The 19797-nt window shown below is 44.8% G+C and overlaps 1 protein-coding gene across 3 annotated transcripts in view; it reads right to left on the bottom strand.

The window, feature by feature from the left end:
* The window catches only part of PTGER3 (prostaglandin E receptor 3), a 73769-nt gene extending 54740 nt beyond the window's left edge, over positions 1 to 19029 (bottom strand). For all 3 annotated transcript variants that reach the window (XM_080916577.1, XM_080916578.1, XM_080916579.1), the window contains exon 1: positions 18053 to 19029. In XM_080916577.1, coding sequence (XP_080772703.1) covers positions 18053 to 18880 — 828 coding nt within the window. In that variant the 5' untranslated portion in view covers positions 18881 to 19029. The remainder of the gene's footprint in view (positions 1 to 18052) is intronic.
* Positions 19030 to 19797: the final 768 nt, after the last annotated feature.

Raw genomic sequence — 19797 nt, 5'->3', positions numbered from 1 at the left:
ATCGACTTAAACCCATTGGCACTGGTGATAACTTCTTGAAGAGATCATTTATAGCTCAGGCATTAAGATCAACAATTAATAAATGGGATGGGACCACATGAAACTGAAAAATTTCTGTAAGGCAAAGGGCACTGTCAATAGAACAAAACAGGCACTTATAGATTGGGAAAACATCTTCACTCACTCTACATCTTACAGAAAGCTAATATCCAAAGTATATAAAAGACTTAAGAAGTTAGACACCAACCCAAATAAACCGATTAAAAATGGGGTACAAAGCTAAATAGTGAATTCTCAACAGTGGAATCTCTAATGGCCAAGAAACGCTTAAAGAAATGTTCAATGTCCTTAGTCTTTAGAAAAATGCAAATCAAAACAACCCTGAGATTCTACCTTATACCCATCAGAATATCTAAGATAAAAAATTCAAGGCACAGTACATGCTGACAAGAACATTGGTGGAAGTGAAAATTGTATAACCAGTTTGTAAATCAATTTGGTGATTTCTCAGAATATTGGAAATGGTTCTCTCTAAAGACCCAGACATACTACTCCTGGGCATACACCTGGGCATATTCAGGCTATAATGAATAAAGCTGCTATGAACATAGTTGAGCAGGCTCCAACATGCCACATGGATACCTGCTCAACTATGTTCATAGCAGCTTTATTCATTATAGCCAGAAACTGGATACAACCTAGATATTTCTCAACTGAAGAGCAGATAAAGAGAATGTGGTACATTTACATGATAAATGGAACACTACTCAGCCATTAAAAACAAGGACATCATTAATTTTGCAGACAAATGGATGGAACTAGAAAATATCATCCCGAGTGAGGTAGCCAAGACACAAAGGGATTTATTTATGTATGTACTCATCTATAAGTGGATATAAGCCACAAAGTACAGGATAACCATGCTACCACCCACAGACCTAAAGACGCTAAATGACAAGGTGGGCCCAAGGGAAGATGCTTGACTGCTACTCAGTAGGGGGAAATAAAATAGTCACTGGAGATGGTGGAGCAAGGGAACTGGGTAAGAGAGGGGATGGAGAGGGAAATTGGGGAGGGGAATTGTGTATAGGGAGGGCAGGGAAGAGAGAATGGAAATCATCTTTGGAGAGGGGCATCTCTATGATGTGCCAAAGACCTGAGACAGGGGAGTTTATGGAAATAATTCTAGCTGAGACTCCTAGTGGTGGGGGGATATGGAGCCTGAAGTAGGCACCTCCTGTAGCCTAGAAGGACTCCTAGTAGAGGGATAAGGACAGCAACTTACTCACAAAACCTTTGACCCAAAATATGTCCTGTCTACAAGACATGCAGGGACAAAGATGGAGCAGAGATGGAAGGACTGCCCAACAAATGCCTGGCCCAACTTGAGACCCATCCCATGGGCAAGAACTAATCTCTGACACTATTAATAATATACTCTGCTATGCTTGCAGACAGGAACCTAGCATAACTGTCCTCTGAGAGCTCCATCAAGCAGCCCATGGAAAGAGATGCAGAGACCTACAGCCAAACACTAGGTGGAGTTCAAACATTAGGGGGTAGTCTTATGGAAGAGTTGCGGGGAGGATTGAGAAAGCTCAAGGAAATAGGGACTCCACAGAAAAACCAACAGAGTCAGCTAACCTTGATGCTTTGAGGCTCCCAGAGACTGAACCACCAACCAAACAGCAAGCATGGGCTGAACCCAGTCACCTTCCCACATATGTAGCAGATGTGCAGCTTGGTCTTCATGCAGGTCAACTAACCGAAGTTGGGCCCGTCCCTGAATTTGTTGCCTGCCTGTGCATCCCATTCCCCTAAATGAGCCTCCTTGTTTAGCCTCAGTAGGACAGGATGTACCCAGGCCTGCAGTGACTTGAGGTACCAGGGATGGTGGTCACCTTAGACCTCAGCCCCTCTAATCCCACCTAAATGCTGTTACAATGGCAACATGGATTTTAGAGGGCTGTTCACACCATAGTACCCACCCTCACAATCCAACTGGCTTGCAAATCTTCCTGCCAGCTTGGCTAACAGTCATCAAGGACACCAGAACTTCCAGACCATGTTAAGTCATGCTTTTCCCTAACACCAAACATACTCTCATGGAATTTACCAGCTTTGGTCATATTAACTCCAGTCCTGTTGACTGTAAGCAGGGGTTGAGTTACTCTTCAAGGTCAGACCCACAGCTTAAGAGGTGGAAAGTGTCTTGGTGGCTAAGTTTTCCTTGATGCTAAATGGGGACTCAGTTTCTAGTGCTTCTCTTGCTCTGTGAATTCGATTGACCACTTACCCAGATCATAGCTGCTGACAAACATTTTTTAGTGCCCTGCCTTTTTGGGGACATTAGAATAAAGACAGTCCTTTCGGCACTCAAAGATGCTGATTCTGTAACAGATTTCACTCACAGATACAGCATTTGGCGAACTGAGTCTCAGTCACGGACTTTGGGTAAGTCTCACGTGCTGGTTGCTGTCTTATGCTGGTTATCTGTATGCACACACGTCTCTTCATTGCCATTAGTTTATGAACTTCAGTGAGGAGAGAAGAGGTTATGACATACGATGGTTGACAAGACCTTAACAGTCCTGTTCTAGCCATTATCTCCTACCCTGCCATGTTCCCACTGTCACCATTTCCTTCTGGTCACTACATGGGTGGCAGGTAGAAGCCAACTGACATTTGATATTTCCATAATGAATAGCAAACTTCAGGTACTCGTGGAAAATCTTATTTGTTTTTCAGGAAATTTGAAACATCTTTCAATATCACTAAATCTTTAAACATCACTAAGTTATGGTCAGCACTTACTAATTGTATACCAGGTTCGAGAAACTTGAGAAAGACTCAAACTTGCTTTAGTTTCTAGAAGATGGACACTTTTAATGATTCTTCATCTGTGTTTGCTGTCTTGGTGAGTCTCTCTGTGTTCATTGGCTCACTGAAATTAATACCAGTTTGTTCGGTCACAGAAGGAGGCACATGGAGAGGAAGCTCACATTCTGACTGCCTATGAACCTCAGGTTCCCAAGAAAGCAGAGACGTTTCATCATCTGAGCCCCCCCCCCTTTGAAGTATGAACTCTGAAATCCATTCTCATTACAGCACTTAACCTCCCAAGGCAGAACTTAAGCAGACAATTACAAAATCATCAGTTCTATGATCTCAAGGAAAATGCTTTTGGTTAATTCACTGTAAGTGGTAATGTTAATATTTTCAGGAATGGTTTAGCAGGATCAGGGAAAGGAGGAGGTGGACATATCTGAGTTCATTCAAGCAGAATTTTATGCTTGTCTAAAGAGACCTATTGAAGGAGTTTCTCCATTAAAATAATGGAAGTACAAAACCACCAGCCTAATGCAGTACTACAGAGTAGGAATAGAATTCAAGCAGCAAATCTGGGCCATATTATACATTTCAGCCTTCCTCTAGACTCATTTTCAAATAATAAAAAAAAAAAACCCTGAGATTTGATCTCAACAATATTTAATTTTATTTCATTTTATTCTATGTACCTGAATGCTAATTTCAGCATGTAATTGATTTTAAAGTGTATTGAGATGTTTTACATTTTGCTTTTTGGTATCCTGGCCATAAAAATGTGTTTAGGTCAGGAATGACACAGTAGTAAAAAAAAATGTGTGTATACACACACACACACACACACACACACACACACACACACACACACACACACAGCAACCAAGTCCTCTAAGTGGTTGGCTATGGTGGTCTATGCCTTGAATTCTAGCACTCAAGAAGTAGAGGCAGGTAGGTCTCTGTGAGTTGGAGGCCAGTTTGGTCTGTACATACAGCAAGCTCCAAGATAGTCAGGGATACATAATGAGACCCTGTCTAAAAATGAAGAGGAAAAGAAAACAAGAAAGAACCCCCCTTCTTCTAAAAACTTTAAAGAATAGTTGAATTCATTATTTGACAGTTCATGTATGCACACCATGCAATTTACTGTCTTCATCCCATTGCCCTTGGTAACTCCCCACCACACACAAACTCTGAGCCCTTCTTCTTACTAAGTCTCCATCCTAATTCCATGTCAGCTTTTCAGTGGCCTTCACTGAACCTGAAGCCTGATTTCAGTCTGGCTGCTGCCCAGCAAGCAGCAGCCATCTTTCTGTTTTCAACCCCACCCCTCACACTGGGTTCACACAGTCACACCCAGCCTTTTAGAGGGTTCTGAGGAGCTGACTTCAGCTTCCCCAAGCTTGCACAGCCATGTTTCTGTACCATGAGCCATTGCTCCAGCACAGATTCCTGAGGCTGGGGAGGGTAACCGAGAAGCATATGCTAGCTACCATCTGCCCTCAAGAAAGCCATGGATCAATCAGATATTGAACTTCAAAACGAACAGGCAAGCCTTGGTCCCCAATGTCCAGGCTCAGCCCTTGGCTTCACCAGCTCAGGAGACACCCTGATCTGGACTTTATGTGGTGTTGTACTTTATGTGTTAAATAAACCAGCACTTCCGCTGAGCTGAGAGCAGAGTTCAGTGAATCTCAGTGTCTTCCCAGCACCAGGTTCCATATGAGCTTTTCTCTGTTTCTCTGTTGTTACTCAGAGCACCTTCCCGGGCCCCCTTTTCATTGTTCATTCTGTGGATTCCAGGAGCGGAACAGATGTTTTCTATTGTTCACTGCTGCTTCTAATTAAGTCCAATTACAAAAGCAACATTGTTTCCCCCTCTTATCTATTCTAAAGGTATTTTTGTCTTCCTAAGGGTCTTTATTACATGTAACAAAATTGAAACAATTTCAAGCTCTGCAGAAAAGCTGTATAATGTTGTTGTTAAAGTGTTCCTGAATCTTTTTGTGGCATCTGGATATTCATTCACTACAGACAAGTGCAGTTACTAATGAAAGTCGCAGTTTGGTTCACTAAATACCATTGACAGAATGGAGGCTTTAAAGCATGTTCTTTAGTCATGATAACGGAAATAAAGGCACTGCTACCAACCATGTTTCAGGATTGATCCCAATATTAGAAATCACCCAGTACATATAAAACTTTGAATGAGGATTTGTTGATAATCTTTGATTCCAAAATTTTCCTCCTTTCAGTACATTACAAACCACCCCCCCCCCGTCATTTACTCCACAATCATTTATGTAGGGTCTGTTGTGGCCACACAGATATATCATCAATTATGCATGATCCCCACTCTAAAGCAATTTATACTTTACAGTGAGCCAAACAAGACAGGGATATTGACCAGAGGGAGACCATGTAGCTTGCCTGCTAATAGCAGAGGCAATAAAGTCAGCCAGATTTGATCTGAAGGCTAAGTTTCCCTTTTCTTATATTTGTGACCTGGAAAAGTGACTTAACATCTCAAAAGCTGTTTCATCATCTGTACATGGTATGGTTGGCAGGACAAAGTGAGACAGACTGGGGACAACATGCACAGGTCAGGTCTTCTAAAGCAAGAACTGGCCAGCGGGGGGGGGGGGGTGCTCTCTTCACTGTCAAAGTAAATGCACCTTCACCTAAGCAGTAGGGGGAAAGGGCCTGCCAATCATTCCCAGGTTTAAAAAGTGTCATGCCCACTGAAGGAAAAAACAACCAGCTGATAGTTTGAAAAGTTTGGGAGGAGAAAGAATATCTGTCTCTGTGTGAAGTTGTGTGAGTTATTTTTGGCACTCACGTTTTTCATGAATGAAGTGGGTGTACAAGAGAGGCATGGAACATAGCACTAGCTTTGGCTATGAGTGTGGCCAAAGCCAAGGCTCTCTGATTAAAGAATCCAAAAGCTTCTTACTGTAGCTAAGACAGTGGTGAAAGATCATGCCCTGATCCCGAGCTGCAGCCACTGAGATCACACTGGGCAGTTTCTCTTCTCCACAAGAGAAGATGATGAAATTCTAGCTGTGCAAGTGTCATGAAGCCTTTCTAATTCTGACCACAGTCAGACAGATACCTTCCCAGACCAAAGGATCCCCAGTAACCAGCTTTATCAATATTTTTGTGAGGAGAAAATTTGAGACTACCAGCTGAAACACACTGGCCCAGTAAGACTTCCTCATTGTGTGACTGTCCCAAGCCTAAAGCACACAGAAGCTGGATGAAGGTCGTGCCACAGCCACACAGAGATGTCTCTCTACATTTCAAGGTATCATGGCAAAATGGAACCTTTTAACAGACTATTTCACGGCTGCCCTCCACAAGGATCTTCAAAATATTTTCCTGGAAATCTTGTATTCTTAAGAATACCAACCAATAGACGAGGTGTTTGATATCTCAGAAGTCTGTACACATGCTGGTTTGCCGGCCAGCACAGATTTTGGGATTTTATTTTGCAATAGTACTCTTGACTAAATGATCTGAAAGTGTTAAGCAAGCTAATAAAAAGAAAAAGGACGATGAAATGGAGTGCCTAAAAGCCTTTGGTCTACCAATTACTAGAAGTCTGTTCCAGAAAGGTCTGTAATCTGAAACTTCATGAGTGTGGCTGAAAACGATGGGAATGGAAACTCTGCACTTGTCTTTGTGAAGGTTAAACCAGACACCATGAAGGGCAATTCTCTCAAGCCTGACAGAAGGCCCTCAGCACACAGGAGTCCTTTTCTCCCTGGCTGCTTCTCTTTACTGTCCTCTGCTACTTCATTTCCCCAGCCAACACACAGCCCACAGACAGCCACATGACACGCTAATCTTTCTGAGCATGGGTTCAGTGAGAGAAAAGAACTCTGTTATTTTCATAAACAGCGTTCAAATTTCTTTTTCCCCCCATTTAAAAAACAGAGGCAGGGTACCTTCAGCTGACCCGTTGACACAATCGGCCCCAAATCTTCAGAAACGCTTGTTCATCAGCACTGTGCAGAGAACATTTCTAATGAATGAAACTACATGGCCAACAGCAGACTCGCCTCCAGCTTCTCTCATTCCTGACCTCACATTGTCCCAAGATTCTGCTGTTCGCTTGCTAGAGCCAAGTCTAGGGAGAAGTCAGAAGATGTTCCTGTTTTCTGACATTGACCAATAGCGTGATTTAATTTGAAGTGGATGCCAGAGGAAAGGGCTTCAGAATTTCCCTCATGTCTTTTGTAGAACAAAAGTTAACGTTAAGAAATGTACTTCTGTATCCAGGCAAATCTTGGAGGAGACAACTATTACTAAGTAATTTGTTTTAATCTACCATCCAGAACATTGGCCTTAGCACAGCCCCCAACTTATAAAGGGGGCAGAGACCACCAAGTTTTCCTTTGTGGAAAAATCAAGAACTTCTCTCCTTTAGTGACGTCCTTCCAATGGCACTTTTATGATCCGCTTTGAGCATTTGGAGTCTCCCTGAAGCCTCTGAATAAACTCTCCACTCACTTCCAGAGGATTCTCAAGTTACACTCCCTCATCATAGCTTTGGAAAACTCACATTAAGTCTTTGAAGGTAGTTCAGGGTAGTGAGGGTTTTTTGGATTTTTGGGGTTTTTTTGGGGGGGTTGTCATCTCTAGTTATTTCTTGTGAAAGAACAAAACAGAAGAGGAAGGATGAGAGACAGATAGAGAGAGAGAGTTTAAATGGTACTTCAAGATGATATAGTCACTGAAATATTGTGTTGCTGTGAAAAAAAAATTTTAAAAGCCCCAGTTTCAGACTGTAAATATAACCCTAGCAACTTGAAGCTGTAAGCAAAGCCGAACAGTGATGTCTGAGGTTGGCTCCTGAGAAGCAGCCTGAACTGGGGATTTGGACACTTGGCAGGGATACCAGAGTCAGAGATACACAGAAAAGGCTGTCTCCAACCACTTGAGCAACTGACAGCCCTGCTCTTACTGAAGCCAGGCATTTGCCCTGGCCCCTAGTTTGTCGTCTTTACTTAAAGTGGTTTTCAATAAGCTTCTGTTGTTTGTAGTCAGACAATCCCTATTTGTGATGTATGGAATACGAACTCATGTGTCACTCCCCATGTGGAAGAAAGTGAATGATCCTAAGAGCTACTTCAATCACAAACGCAATCAAGAGCCTCCACAAATGTTTGGTTACAGATACACTCCGTTTGGATCTTATGTGTCTTAGGGTAGGGTAGTGCATTGTCAGTAAAGTTTGCTAGGCTGTGTGTCTCTGTGTATTCTTGAGTCAGGTCTCAAAAACAAAAAATAAAAAAATAAAAACAAAAATAACAACAAAGCAAAGCAAAATAAGACCCATCGACTTAGCACCCATGAGCTGTAACCAAAGCAGCCATCTCCCTCTCAGGGCATCAGGAAAGCCATTTGTGGGTAGGTTTGGTCAGAGTCATCTTTCTGGGCCAGAGGAGTTGAAGGGCTAATATCTCTGTGCTGGTTACTCTTGTTACTGTTGTAACAAACTACACCCAACAAAAGCAAGTGAAGGACAGGTTCAGGTTGACTCCGGGTTTAAGAACATGGACATCATGACAGGAGCATTCAAGGCATTAAGAAGTGAGTGCTGGAGACCAAATTACTTCCTCCTTTGTATTCAGTTCAGGATTCCAGACCACAGCATAGAGCTGCCAACCTGAGATAAAGCCTCTGGGTATAGCCTTCTAGAAGAGTCTAAATCCAGTCAAGTTGACCATAAAGATGAGTCTCTACACTTTGGTCTTCCTGGTCTTCCTGGTCCCAGCTTAGATAGGACTTTCAGAGGCATTTTTTCCTGAAAGCTCAATTCAAGAAGCCTCACCCCCTGCACTCCAGCTGCTAGGCTTTATTCACAGTAGCATGGTAGATACACATTGTTAACAGTTCCCAGCTTCTTATGGTACATGACTGGGGAGAATAGTATCAGTTTTGTTACAACCTCAAGTTTCTCTAGAGATGCACTGGGCGGGCTATAATTCCATGGGATGGGTCTACCAGGCTGTAACACAGTAACTCACATGCAGTCAATGTGAATTGCTATAAATTGGAAACCTCAGCGCTCCTCTAGCCATGAGCTCAGTCAGGAAAGCACTAAGAAGCAGGGTGGGGGGGGGGGATCTTCAAGGGTCACTCTGATTGTCAGGTGCTGAAGCTTTGTGTGTGTCAACATCCTGAGAAAATAAAGCCAGGTACTTCGAAAATAGAAACAGTAATACTCTCCTGAAACCACATCTGCAGGGACAGAAAATGAGAAGCCATGGCCTTGTCTGGGTCACCTCTATCTCAGAGGGAAACTCCACTGTGAAGCATTCTTGCAGTTTTCCTGTTGCAACCAGAATCAGTTGTCTTCCCGGCAGGAGTTTGGGAGAGTAACCAAGAGGTGTGTATTAAAGGTTAGCTGGAATGTGCATTCCCTTGAGTAGTTCTCAAATGGACAGCAATCTAGTGGCAGAAGGACCTAGCTTCTTGGACTGCTAGTCTTTCTACCTCACATTGTCAGGTCTTTCCTCCTTACTGTCAAATGCTCCAGTTGCCTAACATAACAGCAAACAGTAGTCTTTACCTGAAGTCAGGTCCAGATCCCCTTGACATGGGGAAACCCTTTGCCCAACGGTTTTAAATTGGGTTTCTTTAACTACCTTCGGTGTCTTCTTCAATGTGAGACTGAACTGACTTGGATTCTTTCAGTGAAAATAACTTCTAATCCCACCTAACCCACACTGTCATCTCTATACTCCAGGGGAGGCCCGAGGATCGTTGTCTAGGGTCATAGTACAATGGGAATGGGTGGACTCTCCCAGACTCCACTTCCTAGAAAGTGATGAGTGTTTTAACCCATCCCTCAACCCCTCCCACCAGTGAGGCCTGAGATGCTCTCCTTTTTTTTTTTTTTTTAAATCTGGTCAACACTTATGATTCAGTGGCAACCAAATTGTCTTTAGGTTATTTGAGCCAAGTGTGAAGAATGTTACTTTAAACTCTAACTATACACACCCTCCTCCTCTTCCTTTGAGATTGGGAAGCATTAGTTTACCCTAACAGGGAAGGGTCATGGCAAACCAGTCTTGCTTTTGGCCTTTGGTGGCCACTGAGAAGTACACTTGAGATGCTTTCTAAAAACCCTCATAATGTGCGTACTTCTCGATTCTTAGAGGCAATTACTACAAAATCTTAATATTTTGACCTGTCTTAATCATCAGCTTATTTGATGTTGGTTTTCCTGGGCTTCGAATGTTAAAAATATTAAGACTCCTCCTCTTTCTTTTTTGGAAAGTTTTTTTTTTTTTTTTTTTCTCTGAATTAAAGTATCCAAGTTCTTCTATATCTGTCTCATGTGTTGGAATGCCTGGAAGGGATCCACTTACCCTGAAGCAGCAATTTCATATCCACAGTCAGGTGCTAGAATGCATATTGATTGGCTGATCACTTGTCTAAATGCTGCAGAAACTGAGCTGTCAATTTTTTAAAATGAGATATACAATATAAAAAGAAAAAGGAATAGTATTCAAATCCAAGGGCAGAGGCAGATTCTGATTCAACTGGTATAGGGCAAGGAGATTTTTCTTGTAGAAAGAACAACCCAGGATGGCCTGGGCCACCCAAGCCTGCCCTTGGCCTCCCAGCTTGACTCTAGGCAGCCCCACTAGTCCTGCCCTTTTTCTCTCAGCTTCATTTACTTGTTATCTGTGATCTACAGCTATTGGTGTCCACCACTTAGGAAGGTGGTAAGGGGTTAGGAAATTCCTATGTGCAAACCATCTGGCACAATGCTCAATCCTAAGAATGTTAATCTTATTCTTGTAAAGTACCAAACACTCTCTAAGGAAAGGTATTCAAACAAAGCTTGATTTTCACCAAGAATACTTCAGAGAGAGATCAAAGAGATGTTTTGCTTTTACTACATGGTCTTCCTGAGTTCTGGGATTTTATGTGAATCCCTTGGTTTACAAGAAGACAACACACCCAGGGAGCCATGGGAATTTTTATTCCTAACTCTGCAGCCACTTGCCAAGGCTCCTCCCACTTCCATCCAACTTGGATGCACCACACCTTGACATTCCATCACTTGGTTCCCTGCTGCCACCCTCCCAGTCACCAATGCTATGCCAAACATTATTCTTGTGTTTTTCAAAACCCTTGAGAGGAAAGAGATCCCAATGGTCGTAAGTGTTCAGTAAATATTACAGGGCAACAGTCATATCTATCACATGTGGGCTTCAGCACTTCTCCCTCACCTTGAAACCCACACTGATCTGCAGCAGGGACACACTTATCTGTTCAGTGACACAGGAAGTCAGAACCAACAAGTCTTACTGATTCGATGAGGCAGGGGCATCAAGATAAAGGGACTTCCGAGAAGTGACAGAGGAAACAGATGAAGGCTTTTATGGGTCCCCTTTATTGCTCCATGTCCTAGAAGGTATAGCAGGGCAGTGGGGGAGGGGGTGAAGTGAGGGAGGTGAAGGGGGGGGGAAGAGGAGGGGGAGAGGGAGAGGGATCCTTGATCTGCCAGGAGGCTGGCCCAGGTAAAGCAGCAGGCAACAAGAGCTAGCACAGAATTCCATACACAAAGACAGTTGGTATTTTGAGAATTCCCACCAAGCCATCATCTTGCCTAATGAATCTCTCACTCTCAACTTGAAAAAGGTAATTCTTTCCCCTCAAACAACTTTTTTTCCCTTTTTTCTCTTATTTCTTTTCTTCTGGTGGGGTTTTTGTTATTTTATTTTATTTTTATTTTTTGACAAAGCCTAATTTATCCCCCTCCCTTAGCTCAGACTGGCTTTGGAACTCACAGTCAGCCCCTTGCTTGCTCCCAAGTGCTTGGATCTCAGGTGTGAGCCAAGATATTTGCTTCAAGTTTTCATGACTTATCCAGTATCAACAATATCCTTAACTGTGAAGTTTGTTCAGTGTTTAGAAAGGCACATTAAAAAATGACAATCATAAAAAATTTACATTTAAGAAACATTACAGAAACAACATAAGGTGATTATTTACTTATTTATTTTCTTTTGTTTTTGTTTTTTCAAGACAAGGTTTTTCTGCGTAGCCTAGCTGTCCTGAAACTTGCCCTGTAGATCAGTCTGGCCTCAAACTCAGAGATCTACCCACTTCTGCCTCCCACATGCTGGAATTACATGCATGCATCACCACTATACTGCATGAAAGGGTGTATTTTTTTAAAAACATACTTTTCACCCATCAATAATTGCTGAATACAATGGGTTTTCAACTCTGACATGACCCATGTTTTATGACATGGCTTTTACCTAAATAAATAACCACTTTTCTTTCTTCTTGCAGAATTGGGTGGTGAATGGTGATGTTTCTGTCTGCCCCCAGTTTTAGATTTTTAGTAATTCATATAACTGCCAACGTGCTGAGACAGTGTGTGGGCTTTGAGTAAGTGCTGAGACCCAGCCGTGAGAGTGCTGGCTATCGACTGGGACCATCTGCGTTCACCACAGAAACCATGTATCTCCACTTCATAGTAAATACCATGTGCTGATGAGCACGAGAAACAGTAACATTCAAGCTCCCCACACATGGTTTGATTTAAGACTTCTACAAATTCCATTCTGGGTTTTGAGTCAGTAGTAGAGACTCATTTTGGCCCTGCTGTCTGTAAATACTTGTACAGCTAACCCTTCAGGCTCCATACATAGAAGTCTGCAGAAGAACCTGGCCTACGGCAAATCCAGGTAACAGAAAGACAGCACACACTTCTCAGTAAAGTCAGCTCTGTGTGTGTAAAGAAGCCTTGCCTATAAGAAGATGTAGGAGCAGTAGAGGCCCAAGCTCACCTCCTATTTAGAAAAGGACTGCTGAAGTGGGGAATGCTGGCTACAGATGAGGCACCCGCCAGCTCTCACAAGTGTCCCACTACCCCTGTCCTGCAAGAGAGGGAAGTGGAAGCTTTATAGGAAGGAGTCTCCTGAGAGTTGTCCAGGGATGAGAGTAGAGAGAAAAAGGATGATGAACTACCACATCCAAGAGAGGAACACGTGTGCATGTAATTTGTCGCTTTTCTTGATTTTTCTTGTTTTTGGAAATGTTAGACTCTTCACCACATTTTCTGGCTTGTTTTGCCAGTGAAGCAAGCCATAAAACATGTCTTGCCTCTTTTCAGTTTTGTAAAAAAAAAAAAAAAAAGTTCGATAAGTCAGATAAAAGTGAATACTGCCATCCAGTGAGGCTTCAAGCCTGCATGCCTGTTATTTTCACATGCACGTACCTGTGAAATGGACTGGCATTTTAAATCCCTGTTTCATGCTTAAAAAAAAAAGTCCCTTGCTGTAGAAGCTGTAGGTTATCCATCTGCCACATCTTGAAGGAATGAATTATTGCATTTACCTGCGTTATTGTGAAACACTAAGAGGAGAACTCAGGAAAAAACCCTTCCCACCTTTATTTATATAAGTCTGAATCTCTGAGAGAAAGTAGGAGTTTAAGAGCCTGTCTGGAGTCTCTCAAGAGTCACGGCTGGTGAGAAGAAAGTCCTCCTGATGAGGAACGGTGGGAGATGCAGAGGCCAGCTATGGGCCTCAGAGTCAGAACGGGAACATAAACCGGAACCCTGTGTGGCTATGAAACACTGCACCTGCTGAGAGTACGGATGGTTTCCTTCTGTCCTGAAGGGTGATTGGAGAGAAGCTAAGCTCTAGAAGATTCTACAATACCCTGCAGCACTACAAGGCAGCCACAAGCTGTTATAAATGTTTGCTGTGCATGTTTCTGAGGGTTTGTCCTGTGCGATTAACCTTTGCAACCTTTCAATGAGAAAGGACAGTGGCTCACAGTTCTGCTATTCTGTAACCATCTGACTCCCTCAAGTGCTCAAGAAGCAGTGAATTATCTGAATTCTCACAAACCCCAAATTTAAATGTCTGCATCTTTTAGTTATGATTTATCTGATTAGTCTTTAGGTTCCATTGGCCTCCGGCTGTTTCATTCATATAATACATTCGCACTTCTGTACTCAGTCCAGTCAGTGCACGACAGAGACCAACCTCCCTTGTCCGAATTCTCAAAAGCCGATGCACCAGACGGTGGTTCTCCCAAATGAAAGCACCCTGAGAGCACCATCCCCGGAGAAGAGCCATCTCTGTGCACAGCACATCAGAGGGCACATGGCTTCTTATGCTGTGGTTAAGGCTTGAATTCCCTGCCTCCAGCAAGCAAACCACAACCAAAACTGAAAGTAAAGTCAGAGGTAGACGTCCTGGGCTCTAGTGAGATGCAAGCCCAGGCTTGAGTTTCTGGTTCACTGGTGTTGCCGACAGCCTTCGAGGACTCAGCTAGTTGAGGGGCAGCTATGAAGCCCTGCAAAGGCACATAGTATTCCATCAAGGTGACAGACTCTTCCCTTCCCTAACCAGTCTTCCCACTCACTCTATCCTAACAGCAAAGGGACGTAGAAATAAACTGGCAGCTAGCCTCGCCATTTTCCAGTCTGTATACATCCACACACCAGAGCCTGCTATCGATCTGTCCTCTCAGTGTTCATACAGAAGGTTCTGCTTCCTGCCATCCTGTTGTGAGGGGACTAAACTAAACTAAAGTTGGGTCTGAGAGATGTCACGCGCATCCCTCTGATTCACTGTGCACACTGTTCTCACTGGCTGGACTTCTGGATATGCTGACGTCAGCCATGAGGTTGGGCGGTGCCGTGGAATCTCCTTCAGGGGGTCTTTCGCCTGAGAGTTAATAGCATGGCTTCTAGCCTATCGTGGTCTTTTCACCCACAGTATGGAAGTCCTACTGCTCCTAAAAAATATCTTTTTTCTTATGTGTATGTGTGTTTTGTGTGCATGTATGTCTGTGTAGGATGTGCATGCCTGGTGCTCATGTCCAAAGAAAATGTTGCATCTCTTGGCACTGGAGTTACCGTTCAGAGCTGTCATGCAGGTACTGGAAAGCAAACCCAGGTCCTCTGCAAGAGCAGCCAGTGTGCTCTTGACTGCTGAGCTGTCTCTCCAGCTCCTCTTAGCCTGCTTTTGTCTATCTAGAGTTCAAATTCTAGCACATGGCCTTCAGTTCTATCAGTAGTGCTCACAATAAGAAAAGAAAAAGCAGAGGGAGGAATGAGAGAACCAGGCAGTATATTGTATTGAAATAAACTACATATGTAACAAATTCTAAATGCTCTCATCTCATAAAACAAGTTACAGCCAAATCTTCCTGTGGTGCATATTTGTATGTTACTTTCTCTTTGAGCACCATCCTAAACAAGGCAGGAGTTACAGGCAGGGATAATCAGGGGCTAGACAATACAATAACATGTTGTACAATTATATTGTCCCCTAAAATAATCTATCAAGCCTACCTACATTGTGCATCTTATTAAAGCAAACACTACTTAAAAATACATCTCCACCAAAGTATCCCTTGTGAGGATGTGTGGACAATGAGCAGGGATATGGCTCACTCAGGATTTGAGCACCAAGAGGGCTGCTGTGCCAGGCTGAAGATGAACAGTCTTGCTCATCAGACCCCCCTCTTTCATAGTATCCATAGCTTTGAGTTTACTGTTCCTTAGTGGCTACAGAATATCAGTTACATCCATCCTTTGGATCACCAGGCTACACAAACACAAAAGGTCTTCCTGCCCTTGTCTGAGCAGCATCCTAAAGGCTCCTGTGTCTTGGAATCTGATGATTAAGTCAAGGAACTAAGTAACTTGACTATCTGCTGAGCATGGCTCATAAAAGGTAAAAGAAAAAAAAAATCATAAGTCAGTGGGTTACTGACTCAATTGGCTGATGCCAACTATACGGTAATTTGATACCTAACATGGACTAAACAATGCCTGGCTGCCCCGCAGGACACTTCTCACAGATTTCATTGCCTTGACAGCTTCACATCTTGCAGTGCTGCCTGGGAACCAGTGTGGTGGAAGACAGCAGCTGTGCTTTAGTCTGTGAGGTGGAACAAGTATCTGTCCTCTTCTTACAGGTGTAAAAGAACAACTTTTTTTTTTTTTAAATAACAGTAACAATTATTATCAGAGAGACTTCAAAACAAGATACATTAACAGCCAAGCAGAGTATGAATTCTAAATCAGTATTCTATGCTAACTCCTCCAAAGACAGCAGGAGTTAGAAAGTGTGCAAAGTTTTTTACTCACAGTTAGAAAGTGTGCAAAGACAATTTCTCATGTTGACATTTACAGGGAAAAACATAGGTCATGGGGTTCTTGTAACCTCCTTAACTACCAAAAATGGGGCTCTGTTCATGTCTTTCTAATGAAGACATCAAGTTTGTGCTGCAGATCTTTCTGACAATGTGCTGATGTGTATTTTGATGGTACATCAAAGAAATTGCAACCATTTTTTAAAAAATATGCCTATTCCAAGACTGGGAAGAAGGCTCTGTCAGTAAAGCACTTGTTATATGAGGCCCAGCGTTTGGATCACTAGCACCTAGATAGTTAAGTGTGGTAGCCAAGGTAACCCTGTAATCAGAATGAATGGGAAGCAGAGAAGGAGAACCCAGGAGCAAGCCAGCCAGCTTAACTAATGCAATAAAAGAGCTCGAGGTTTCACTGAGAGAACTTGCCTCATACATAAGGTGAAACATGATCAAAAAAGACATTTAATCTCAGCCTCTAGGCACAACATGCAAAGGCACTCAACAGTGTGTATACACATCTCCATGTGTGTGCTCTCTTTTTTCCATCCCAAACACACACAGGAATGTACAGCTTACATACATACGCACATGCAGAAATAAACAAACATGCCCGTTTTGAGACTGAATTTCTCCTCTGATACAATCCCATGTTGAATTCATTTTGTTTTATGAGAAATGAGTGTATAACGTGTTAGCTAAAATGTGACAAGTTGGGATCATCCAAGCCATCCCATTCTTGTGTTTTACGGGCATCTCTCTATGCTCTGGATCCAAGGGAGGGACTCCTGTGAGTTGTGCTATGTTGGGACACTGTTTGCCTCTAAGGCCATGCTGGTTCAGTGAAGTGTTTATTCTGAGAGCTTCATTTCTGCTTGGCCACCTACACCCCATTCCTCAACCACAGCAGTAAATGTCTAAAATTGGTGCTGGTTCTGGTAAACATGGTGATGACATCAGTCTGTGCTCCAGCTACTAGAGAACAGTGACCACTCAGTCACTTGTGGGCAGTTAGGTCCCAGCAGCGCTGTTCTATCTGTACAACCCCAGGCCAGTCACCACAGGGATCTCTAAGGCTGGTCAGATTCGGGGACAGGACGGTGGAGAAAGGGAGAGGAAGAGGGAGAGGGAGAGAATCATGTCTACTATGATTGGCCAATAACTGTGCTGCACCGTGGAGATGCCGCTCTGCACATTAAGCCAGGCTGTGTGAGTCCTAAGCAAGCATCCATTCTTCTCGAATTAGCAAACCACACTTATCCACAGAAGTTTCTAGCTACAAGTGCCACAGAAGAAAAACCTCAAAAACACCATGTGAGAGTTGGGGATAGGGAGCCATGCGGAAGCATGGTTTCCTCTGGGTAGTTCTGTGAAGGATAGTATGGGGAACCGAGAACCAAGAAACCTCCTGTCTCTGGAATTGCATAGACCTGCGACTCCCTCCATAAGCATGGCGGGGGAAGTGGGGTGGGGGGTGGGGTGGCACAGGATCCCAGTGATCGCTCGCCAAAGGGTGATGGTGTTATTGTGGGGGGGGGGGGTTACTGCAGAGTCCTCCACTTCGGTGTACACACAACCTACCGGCTTCCAAGGGACTGCGGCAACTGTGCGTTCCCGCCCCTCCCCGCAGACGGTAACTACCTGAGAACCTTTAGCACTGGCACAGAGCGACAGGCGTTGGTAGCGGAGAAATGGGTGGCTGCGCAGCTGAAACCTTAGGAGCGTGGACCTGCCTGGCTCTCAGGTACCGAACTGTCTCAGCCGGATTAAAACTAAAACACAGGTTGGGCCAGAGTTGTCCTCACGTCTCCATTCATAACTCAAGGGGTAAACGTCAGTCTGCACTGGCTTGAGCCGCGTCTGCCCACCTCTGTGCCCAAACTGGTCGCACCTTCACAAGTGCCTGGCAAGCCCTGGCGGACCCGACTGGTTCTTGCAAGCTCTGCAAGCAGCTGAGGCGCTTGGCCGGAGGCTGCAACCCGGGGCGTCAGGAGCGACAGGAATTCCGGGTGCTAGTCACTTCCAGAAAGTCTCCCTCCATTCACGGCTCGCTACAAATGTCCCCACTCTACCAACTACTTACCAGTAGCGGCGACCAGCAGACGGACAGCACACACATGATCCCCATGAGCTGGATGGCGGTCTCTGTGGTGATCCTGCCCCACTGGGCGCTGGACTGCGAGGCGGCGGCTTTGGCCCGGCAGCGGGACACTAGGGCTTTGATGGTCGCCAGGTTGCAGGCAAAGGTCACCACCAGAGCCAGCAAGCCCAGGCAGGCGAAGGCAGAGGCAAAGGCCACGCTGCCCGGCTCGCGCGCATGGTCGGTCTCGTTGCCCGCCGGCCCGGTGCTGATGAAGCACCACGTGCCCGGCCACTGCACACTGTAGCGGCCCACGCCCAGCACGGGCAGCAGCGCGAAGGCGAGCACCGACAGCCACACGCCCAGCAGTACGGCGCGCGTGGCGCGAGTCTTCATGTGGCTGGCGTACCAGTGTGGCGCGCGGATGGCCAGGGCGCGCTCCACGGCCATGGCGCTGGCCACCAAGAGCGAGGACAGCCCAAACACTGTCATGGCCAGTCCGAAGAAGGTGCACAGGCGCCCCGACGGGTCCAGCTGCTCCCAGCGACGCTGAGACAAGTACACGAGGATAACCACCGGGCTGGTCAGGAGCTGCCCCACCAAGTCGGTGAGCGCCAGCCAACCAATGCACAGCAGGAAAGACTTTTTGCGTTTGCTCTCGCGGCGCCGGTAGCTGCGAGACACGAGCAACATGGCCAGCGCGTTGCCCACGAAGCCAGTGACCATCATGGTGATGGGGAAGGCCACGGAAACGGAGCCGCAGTCGTCCGCAGTACTTGACAGGTTGCCGTGCGCTTCGGCGGAGTGCTCCGGTGTCCAGGCGCCGGCCATAGTGACGGGGCGGCGGTAGGGCGCACAGGGATGGAGCCTCCAGGCTCAGCTGCAGGGCAGCAGCTGAGCGCGCTGTGGGACGGCGGGGGCCGGGGCTCTGCTCTCCATCGCCCGCCGCCTCCCGCGCTAGGCTGCGGGGACTGGACAGGCGTCGCCCGACGCCGCGCAAGGCTCCTCCCGCGCCTTGGAGCTGGAGGGGCGGTGCCGCGAGTGGGCAGGCAGAGGGCGGTGTCGGCCGGGATCACCTGGCTCCGCGCCCCCTAGGCCTGCCTCTCCAGCTCTGGGACTCTGTAAAGTGCTCAACAGTCTTCTGGTTACACGACATCCGAGAAAAGAGAAAAGGTGAAATCTGACAAGTTAGTATCTACGTGAATCGCAATGCTGATTTCTTCTCATGTTTGGCTGTCAATTGAATTTGTTTCATTTAATATATATTAAACGATATATATTATAATATATATAATGATACCCACAGATGGGAAAGAATAAGGTTGATCTTGTGTCTTAAGTCTTTCTCAAATTATTGCCTTATTTACTTTGGACTAATTCCAAACTTATATTGGTAAAATACTTTTCCAGGATAATGTCAGAGTAAAAGTGGAAAACCAAGTAAGCATACAGGCTAACGTACCATACAAAATTCACATTTTCCCTGAGTGACATTCCAGTGTAATGACATATTTAAATTTTAAGAGCATTTTTGGAACTTACACATCAAAGAAAATACGACACTCTAGTTATATCAAAAATGTTATATTTATTAATAACTGACTTATTTATATTATCGTCTCCCTCTCTATTTCCACCCCACTGTGTGTGTGTGTGAGTCAGAGCATATTTACATTGAGGTCAGACTTCAGCATGGAGTATCTTCCACTGCCTGGTCTGGCCTAGCACACTCCAGCCCAGCAGCCAGG

This window comes from Micromys minutus, assembly GCF_963924665.1.
Source record: "Micromys minutus genome assembly, chromosome: 4".
Classification (NCBI taxonomy): Eukaryota; Metazoa; Chordata; class Mammalia; order Rodentia; family Muridae; genus Micromys; species Micromys minutus.
This window is presented reverse-complemented; position numbering and strand designations above follow the sequence as displayed.